This window comes from Sinocyclocheilus rhinocerous, unplaced genomic scaffold, assembly GCF_001515625.1.
Source record: "Sinocyclocheilus rhinocerous isolate Xijiao unplaced genomic scaffold, SAMN03320098_v1.1 scaffold1306, whole genome shotgun sequence".
Classification (NCBI taxonomy): domain Eukaryota; kingdom Metazoa; phylum Chordata; class Actinopteri; order Cypriniformes; family Cyprinidae; genus Sinocyclocheilus; species Sinocyclocheilus rhinocerous.
In genome coordinates this window covers 101,870-112,443 of record NW_015630031.1, presented here as the reverse complement: position 1 = coordinate 112,443, position 10,574 = coordinate 101,870, and the positions used below count along the sequence as shown (strand labels likewise).

The 10,574-nt window shown below is 38.2% G+C and overlaps 1 protein-coding gene across 1 annotated transcript in view; it reads right to left on the bottom strand.

Annotated features, from left to right (window-relative positions):
* Positions 1 to 10,574, bottom strand: part of LOC107739810 (vang-like protein 1) — an 85,144-nt gene that overhangs the window by 61,366 nt on the left and 13,204 nt on the right. Inside the window, exon 2 of the mRNA XM_016552013.1 lies at positions 2,860 to 3,115. Coding sequence (XP_016407499.1) covers positions 2,860 to 2,930 — 71 coding nt within the window. The 5' untranslated portion in view covers positions 2,931 to 3,115. The remainder of the gene's footprint in view (positions 1 to 2,859; positions 3,116 to 10,574) is intronic.

Sequence of the window (10,574 nt, the reverse complement as noted above, 5' to 3'; positions counted from 1 at the left end):
TTTGGTTCCTCTGTCATAGTTAATCTAGTGTGTGTAGTAGCCTCCGTGTCTCTGATAAGCACAGCATTTAAAGCTGGTGCACCGCTAGTGTAACTTTGTTTTCGTTTTGCGCACGTTGCAACTGTTCCGTGCAACAGAAACACTCGGTGTAGTGGAGCCTTTACGATTAATTAACCATGACATTTTAAAGCGCGGTTAATTGTGAAACCGGTTAATCGCTGCATCCCTATGCACTTCCACTCTATTTATAGCTAAGCACACTGAACTACAACTTAAAGTGCATTTAACCAGTGTACCATTGTTTGTGTGCACTAAAAAAAAATCTAGCTTTTTTTTTGACTAATAAATAAAATAAATCATATTTTATGTCATTTAGCATAAGCAACATTTAAACAGCTGGATCAAACCACAGTTTGGTAGTGAAGAACTGTCAGACTACTAAGCTTGCTTGTTTTGATAACTGATGTTTAGCAATGAGGAAGTCATTTGCGGCATAATCATTTCCTATGTGATTATCACAGATACTTTTAGCTTGATTTGAGCAATATTTCCCCAAGTTAAATTAAAATTTGTTCTAAGATGCAGAACAATGGATTTATGGCTCATTTTCAATGAGCGGTATGGGTCAGTACAGTATGGTACGATTCGGGACAGTACACCCTGATCCGTTTCCACTGCCAACAGTACCCTTAACTGATAGGCGTGGTTGTATGCCGGAAAGTAGCGATCGACAAGCCCAACACACATGAGCAGCATGGCGGAACGGAGCGAAGTAGATGCTTCATTCCCCTTAGGGCTGGGCGATATTGCTAAAAAAATTTCACGATAACATTTTTCATTTCACTCAATATTGATATTTATCACAATAAATTTCAAATCATTATTTCTTTCAAGTTTAAAGGCAGATTTTTGCTCCTAAGTGAAAGTTGTAGAAATTGTGATTTTAAACTACTCTTTATGGTCAGACAAACACTTCATGTTTTTGAATTCTTGACATTTTACCAGCCATTTTTCCTTAACAAAATATCTAAATATCTTACATTTTTTCATAGAAAAAAATATTTCTTGGTTTCTGCATTTTCTAATGAGTGATATTGTTTCAAGTCATGAAACAGGTTTGCGTTGCCTGACTTTGACACGTATCTTCAGCAGTTTGCAGTGCATGCTGCAATATTAATATCACATTTTTCCCTCTTAGAAATGCGCATTTGAGAGTAGCTTGAGTTGTCAGTAGTAGTAGCTTGAGTCTAAATAAATGTGTCTAAATACATTTAGTATAAATGCACAAACGCTATAGCTGAATCACAAAAAAAATACTGTAAATATATTCCATTAATCTTTTAATACATTTAATACATTTCTACATTAATAATATAATAAAATTCAAAATGAAAATGTAAATAAAATGTAGCCGTTGCCAATAATACAAAGTAATCCAGCAACAGAACAAAGAGTTTTTCAGAATCTAATTATTGAGAACGTATTTAAATTATCCAACCAAGAGCAGTGAGTGTTTTTTTCTGTTTTTGATTGTTAATATTGCTTGATTATCATTATTATTAATGACATAACAGACAATGGCAGGATTATTGGGCCACATTTACATGACAAGGCCTGAAGCACAGGCACAGACCTGACTTGTCAAACTTTGACATGCATTTTTGTCCCATCTGTTTACATTCACCTAAGACATAACCAACTTTATTTGCATTAGGCTAATACATGGCAAGGTGGGCATTTTGACCAAGTAGCTGATCTGTCAGACATATGCATTCATGCAAAGCCATATACTGCAAAATGCAGGTGCTCTTCATAGCATATCAGCATTTGAAAGCAGTCGTCTGTCAGTCAGACAGTTCACGGGTACCACATTGAGTCATTACTTGGCAAAACTAGTATTGCAGAAAGGCTGTTATCATTACATCTTTCTAATTTTAGCATACGTAGACTGACATTGTGGAAGTACTTGTATAAGTAAATCACTAGTGACTGGTCATTACGGACCAGGGCTGTGTTTCCCCATAACTTTGCAAATCATGCTTTCATGATTATCTCAATTATTGTTGTATTGCTGTTTCTCAAACCAACATAAAGATCGCTGTCAGGTTTAAAGGTGCTGAACTAAGGTTGAAACTTTCACCCAGTGTGAAAATGCTGCCAAACATATAAATGCATGTCATGGTGTAAATATAAAAACATGTAAAAACATGCTGGACATCTTATGTTAGAAATATTTCAGCTTCATTTGTGTCAATATTTGTGTTTAAATAAAACTTCAAAATGCAAGCTTACTGAACTTAGATCTACAATATATACGTAAATCCATTTTTTTTTTAGTTAAATGCATTATATTATATTATAGTAACACAAACCAACTCTAAGGAAAAAAATATCAGGATAGAATTGAAGTTGATTAAACTCAAAGGATTCCCAAAGGTTATCTTAATTTTCTCCAAGTTTATCTTTCAATGTGGTGACACCAATGGAGAATGATATAGTGAGTCAGAAACGGAGACATGAGGGAGTGCAGCTGCGGGGACACATTGGGTTACATGCCATGTCTAAAGGAAATTTAAAGTGTTGGGTATAGAAGACCCTGAGCGAGCCTTAGAATAACCTGATGTTGGGCTGATAAATCATCTGATAAATAAGAAATTCAACAGAGAAAGGGAAAATGAAAGGGAGGGCAAAAAGAAAAGAGCGACAATGATCTCATAAGATGAGACAGGCAGACAGAGGGGAGACAGTATGCAGTGACCTGCTGCATATCACACTGCAGTGTCTTTAAAACTTGCCACTCAAAAACTGACAGGCAAAAAGGAAGCAGAAAGAGAAAGAGACCCTCATGGAAACTCTTACCCATGTCTGTGAGATCCCCTCGACCGTCCAGAGTAGTACGAGTAGCCAGAGTAAGTGGACTCTGTATCCATGGCGACGCTGTTTTGCCCCAGCAAATGGCTGAGGGCTTTTTTTGATGTTGACAGGATGAAGGGCAGGCAGAAGTTTTAGAGAGTCTTATCGGACGGAGCTTACTCAGCAGATGAACAATGAGAGTAATCTGTGAGCTCTCAATCCTGGATGTGTGCCTGGGGGCTTTACACCAGCAGGGTTCATTCTGAAAAGACAGAGTTTGATTTTTAGTTGTGGGACTAAAAAAAGTCAAAAGAGCCTTCCCTCAAGAGCAGCAGAATACAGTTGACACTCCTGTTTCCTGTATTCCAGTCAAGAGATCTTTGATCTGATGATTTATCAAATCAAACTATATATTTTCAATTGGCATTAACATGTGACCAGTATCAAGATGCTGTCCACATACGCATTGTGATCGGATCTCAGTATAGTGTAAACATGTACCGGGGACCCTGCCCACAAGGCTATCAGCGCCGACCCACTCCTGAGTCCTAAAAATCATAAATAGTGCCTCAAAATGTGTCATTTGCATTTTTAACACATTGTGACACCACACTGAAACAGGCACTGCCCATAACTGGTGACAGACTCTGCCCTATCAGCATATATCCTCCCCTGAGTGAGCTGGGCAGGATCCAGCTACACACCCAGAAGCATTGCACTTTATATTTTGTCAATGTTTTCAAATCACCTACCTAAATTTGTTTGTTAGCAAGCTTCACAGCTAATGCAGCTAAAGAATCCATTGTCTCTTATTGTATTCACATAAATTAGATCTGTCGTAATTTTTATTTTTAACCTGAAAACGCTTACTGTTGGTATAATTCATAACAGCAATTTATTATGCACAGTACAGTTTGATGATTGTCTTTTTTCGAATGGTGTATGTTCTCCAAAAATGTTAGAGACTTGTACCCCCCAAAATCTCACGTCTCGTTTTATTGCAGTATTTGTGTGTGTGTGTGTATTTTATCACTGCAAAATGGCTGAAAAATTCATCCTGGTTCATCATCACAGTTGTTACTTCTGCCAGAGTTTCTCTGACTCTGATTCATACATATAGGGCTTAAAACCGGTATTTACAGTGTCAAGTCATATTGGTTCTTCTGCAGTATCCAAAGCATGAGCTGCAAAGGATGAGCAGCAGCTTATTTGCATTTAAAGGGACATACAAAAACTGCTTTTTTTGTTTTTGTTTCCACACAAGAAAGCCATTTACAGTTATAATAAATGATTTGTGGAGTAAACTTCACAGACACATTCTGGGGACACCTGAGATTTATATTACATCTTGTATAAAGGGGCATAATAGGCCCCTTTTAACAATCAATATAGCTTTCTACATTGCATAATATTTATCTTGTTTGCATCCTGGACAATAGGGTTGGGCGATGTCTACAAAATTGGCATCGGACGATGTATTTTGAGCTGAAACTTCACAGACACATTCTGGGGACACCTGAGATTTATATTACATCTTGTATAAAGGGGCATAATAGGCCCCTTTTAACAATCAATATAGCTTTCTACATTGCATAATATTTATCTTGTTTGCATCCTGGACAATAGGGTTGGGCGATGTCTACAAAATTGGCATCGGACGATGTCTACAGTGAAACATCGTGATGGACGATGACATCGGCGGGGGGCGGGTGTGCCAGAAGCGTGAATCCTTATAAGGCACGGAAAACAAATAACGATTCCTAACACCCTGTCTACACCGGACGCGAGCGGCGCGGCAAAATACTATAGAACCACTGATCTATGATAGAGATTCATTATATATAGATCAGTGTATAGAACTTATTATAATCAGTGATGCCGTCTACACTGGATGCGTTGCAACACGTAAGTGACTGTCTCACTGGAAATCCCCGACAGTAAACTGCTGCCGCATTCTATTTATGACGTGCTTTACATTGTACTTATATTTTAAAAATACCTGCATGTAATTACATTTGTAATTAATTTCTGTAATTACATTTATAATTACACAGTTGACCCATCCCTTACACCTTAACCCACCCTTGAACCTACCCAAACCACCAAACCTGTCCCTAACCTTACCCATATCCCACCTCAATAGCAGCAAAAGTGTTTTACAATAAAATATGAACACAATAAGTACATTGTACTTAATTTTTGATGTAAGTACATAGTAGTTAAGGCCACCTAATATAAAGTGGGGCCCTGTTTTCTGCTGGCGCTTGAACACACTTTCCTTATTTTTTCCACAACTAATGGCCAAGCAAGCGCAGACACTGACAAGATACGTGATACAGAAATACAGAAATCCACACAGTATACATGATAATTTACGGTTATTCACTGTAAATTATACAGTCTTTTTCACTTCCCAAAACTGTATACTACCATAAAATTAATGTCCAATACATATAATGTCCAATACAGTTTTTCACTGTATATAGTAGTTGAATTTACTGTTAACCATTTAACAGGTTTTTACTGTATCATTTTTACAGTCTTTTACCGTTAAATTCACGGTCATTTTGTATATTTGTATATTTTCCTCCCATCTTGTATTTATTCCCTTTAGGGGTTCTGTATACACGTCATTTTCTTTCCGAACACGGTATTGGGACACGGCGGATTGCAGGGGGTATTCATGATGTCTATCAGCCATCGGCAATGGACGATGGCATCGTCTATCGGCCCAACCCTACTGGACAACAACAGTCTGCCTACTCACCTGTCAATCAACTACTTTAGACTACTACAGAGGTTTTAAATAGACATGCCAGATACATCAGCAGCAAGTATATCACAGTTATGGAAAAGTTATCAAAACTTATTAGCAATAGTGGCATTAAAGACCTGATAGATTGCTAAGAAAGATACAGTGTATATAATATTATTTTGCGGTTGTTTGTTAGGAAATTAAAAAAGCATAAGACCCAATAGGCAATTTTACCAATACAGTCGTTGGTAAATTTTTCAGGTGAAACAGAGAAGGAGAAGAACTCCAGACATACTTATTTTGGAATCATATCATTGTGAGACTCTTCTTCAGACAGAAATGTTTTTTTCAATACAATCTCTAAAGCTGGGTGGATGAAAAACTAAAGTGCACAATGACATGTTTTGGACTGAAAGTAACAAGCTGAGCCTTGTCTAAACACATAGATGTGTGAGCAAATTTGTGGGTTTGTTGGGTGTAGCTACATGAACTAAAAGAGAAGCGTTTGCTCCCTTGCAGTACTAAGAACCAGCATCTGGTGGTTTTATATTATTTGCATGAAGTAGAGCTTTGTTTAACTATGTTGAATTGTCAATGATGGCTGTTGCTCCTATTGTAGGAAATCAGTAACTCTTAATTAAAATTAATGTTATGAGGTCACTTCGTTTGTTTCTGTCTGGGTGAATACCATCCCAACACTCGCCTTCTTGTAGCTCAAACAGTATCATAGCACAAGCAATGCCAAGGTCATGGGTTTGATTCCCAGCGAAAGCAAGAATAGGAAAAATTTGTACGTTGAATGCAATGTAGGTCACTTTGGATAAAAGCGTCTGCCAAATGCATAAATGTAAATTGTCAGAGAACCATGCAGCAGTATGCAAACATGCTCTTTGAGAAGTTGCATATCAATTAACTATCAATTGTTATATTTTTCTTTTCTTACCACATTCAATTTTCACATATTTTGTGCTTGTTAGGCAAGACAATATAAGGCAGACTCCTCTGAGAATATAACGGTTTTCATCAGGAGCAGAACACTGGGAAATGGTGCACATCCCAGATGCCTTTGTTGGGAAAATGTTACAATGCTTTCTTTAAAGCAGTGTTGCACTTGCAGAAAGCCTTGAAATCATGGATTCTGGTCAAAGAACTGATTGTACAGTAATCGTAACCTGTCTGGTTATGCTGGCATTGAGAGAGGGGGATGGTTTGAATTGGAAGCAAAAATTAGATCTGGGCTTCAAAATGAACAATTACCCCAAATCCCCAAAACACTTACTAATGCCATACACAGAACTTCAGATCTACAGCTGACAGAATTAACTGAGCTTTTTCTCTGTATCTGATATAATCCATACCATGTGCTTACATGATCTCCTCCCATGCCTTACTACTCATACATTACAGTACATCTGTCACTGTTGTCACATTCCCTCATTAGACCATCTCACAATGGCAGCATTTCATGTGGTTGTTTGTACTGTGTATAACCATATGGTGGTAAACATACTCCAACTAACAAAAGGCTTGTGGGAAGACATTATTTACATTTGAAGAGCAAATTAATTGTTATTCAGACTCAAGTTTTGTTGAGTCGTGCTGCAGTGTAGATACAATGTAATGCCATTTGTGGACTGAAGAAATGTTTTGTGAATTTGATTTGTTCACTTATGTGGATTAATTTACAAAATGATGCAGTAATAGACGCTTTCTACTAGGGCTGTCAAAATGGCTGAAAAACTAAATTCGAATGGAAAGCCAATCACACAGAGTACATTTTTCATTTAAAAACATGAGATGCAGTGGGAAGGGGAAAAACCCCGCCATAAAGTCTCGATATGTAACGTTTTTGCATTCGAATGTGGATTTTTATTTTAAATTCGACGAATATTCGAAAATCGATTTTTTGGGGGGGGCAACCCTACTCCGCAACGTCTCAAATCGCGATTTCGATTTGATTTCGATTAATCGCACAGCCCTACTACCTACTCAAAGAGGAATTTGCTAGCGTCCCTTGTCACGATGTCCTCCTACTGATCGGTGACTATAACACTCATCTCAATGGCAATGGCATCGAAATGACAATGCCGATCTACTATGTTTGTTCTAAACTGCGAATAGTGTGCATGTTGGAAATACGTACTTTCAACGTAAGCAGCGACACAAGATGACGTGGCGATTGCCTGGTGGACTGTATGAGAATTAAATTGACAATATCCATATCGGTAAACGCTGACTGTCATCCTTTCTCGATGTTAGAAGCCGAATCGGTGCTGATGTAGGATCAGATCATCATTTACTTGTCGCTAAATGCCGGCTCTGACTCTTGCTAAGTTTAAGGATCGCACACCGCTTGAAAAAAATCTAACTTAAACTTCAGAACCAAATCAAAATATTGGTAGGAACGGAAGATCACGAGACAATGATTGAGGAAGTGTGGTTGCGGTGAGTACCAATCAGAGATAAAGATGGTCATTCACTGCTGACGGCCAAAGCATAAGAGAGACGTTGGGTGGAACACTTTGAAAAACTACTGAACCAGCCTGCAACAGTGTTAGAGTTTGCCGATGAGTACACCGGTATTGCGGTATTTTAAAAATTCATATCATAACAAAAATAAACACCGGTATTCGGTATGATATATATTCGGTATACCGCCCAGCACTATTTCATAGCTTATATATTTTTATTCAAATGTAGTTTTTCTCTGTAATGAGGAAGTGAGTATTTAGTGGATTGCGTTTAACAAAGGGTTTAAAAAAAGAGTGACCATTAGTTCCACAAACACAGTATTGATATTCTGTAGTGGTGTAGAAAAAAAAATAGCGCTGGTGTTGAATCGGTATTGGCCAATTCTTAGAATTTGGAATTCTCTATGTAATCTTACACTGCAAAATAATAACTCAAAAAGATTAAAAGATAACATCATAATTATTTACTGAACCCTTAAATTAATCACAATTATATAATGAAAGCCATAAAAAAAAAACATGCAATTAACCGTGATAATCGGCATAATCGCCAAAGCCCTAAAACAGACAATTAATCGCAATAACTGACTATTTTTAGACAATTAATCGTCAGCCAAATTTCATAATCGTGACAGCCCTAACTGAATACACTTTTTCAGCTCCTTGAAGCAAGCGAGAAGTGTAGGCAACAACGTGCTCTTCCCCTTCTATCTCCTGAGTCAAAACAGCCCCCAGTCCTTTCTCACTGGCATCTGTCTGAACCTTAAACAGCTTGGTAAAATCTGGAGAAATCAAGACAGGTGTTTTAATTAAAGGGCACCTGTTATGCAAAATCCACTTTTACATGGTGTTTGGACATAAATGTGTGTTGGCAGTGTGTGAACACAACCATCCTACATTGATAAAAATCCACCCACTCCTCATTTTTTAACCCCCTTTAAACCAAATCAGTCTCACTAGGCAAGCCGTTTTTGATTCGCTATGCAATGTGACATCACATTGCACAGGGTCGAGCCACAGGGGTTGACTGACAGCTCTGCATTGCTATAGTTTCCGACCCTCGGTGGTTGTACGCTGTCCTCCATTTTGTCTGCGTTCGAGCAGCTGTAACATCAACAATGTCTCACAAGCAATCCCCATGTTCTGTGTTTGGATGTAAGACTGAACATATGAGTCTTCATTTTCTCCCAACATCTGAGCTGCTGAGGACGCTGTGGATTGTTTTCATTTTTCATGGTAATGCACTTCAAAATCTACCTAAATACGTTTATCACTCCAGACTGCTTTGTGAATGTCATGTCATTATAGTGCTTAGCGTTTTAACCGTGTTTGTGTGCGTGCGTTATCGAAGTATTTTAATTGATAAGCGCTGCGCTTGTGAGATTGGTTTGTGCCGCGCTGTTCGTTTGGTAGCGTGGTCGCGCGTCTCGGTCCATTGATCCGCAACGATGACAGGTCAGCGCGGCGCGAACTCTGTAACATCGCGCTGTTTCGTCCCACTTTCAGTGCATTTGGCTTCCCATATGTATGGCTGAACACCGGGTTCTCTTGCTCTGCCATGTTGCTTCTACCGGCTGTTTATTGCTGTAGATATGCAATGCAGAGAGACATATACGCTACACCCTCTTCTGTAGATGGGGCGGGAATATGCAGCTCATTTGCATTTAAAGTGATATACTCCAAAACAGGTCTTTTTTAGACACACCCCAAAAATGTCATTTTCTAGCTGTTATAATAAATGATCTGTGGGGTATTTTGAGCTGAAACTTCACAGACGCATTCTGGGGACACCCAAGACCAATATTACATCTTGTAAAAAGGGGCATAATAGGTAGTGTTGGGCGATATGCTCAATTTTCATATCGTTCTATCGTCAGCCTGTGAGATCGCCGATACATAATATTATCGTGCTAATTTATGTAATTATTTACTTAGTTTCATTGCGAGAAAGCGAACCAACTCCAGCGTAAGGCTAAAAGCAGCCTAATGTTTTTAATATGACTGAATTTGTATTTAACATAAATTAATAGAAACATCGTAAGCAGTGTTTCCCCTGCCATTATTTTAGGGGGGCGGCCCGCCCCCCCAACGGCACCCCCCGCCCCCCTTGAAGGTCAAGTTAATATTTAATTATATTTTCTCTATAGCGCCAGATCACAACAGAAGTCATTTAAAGTGACCTTTCCTATAGAACAGGTATATACCTTGTTCTTTTATTAAGCAAACTAAATAGTCTTATGTTATTTATCTTATTTACACGACCGCATGTAATTTCGGTCTCTACGTTATGGTCGCGCTCTCTGCATCACGCTGTTTCAGTGATGACTCATCTGAACGCCTCTGATTGGCTATTGCATTCATAAGCTCAGCATAATCGTGTGTGATTGGTTAGAACGAGCCAATACTGTAAAAACGCGGAAAAAGAAATATAATACAACAAATAAGCCCTAATATTAATTAGATAGTATTACTAGCCTGATAATAATAATAATAAT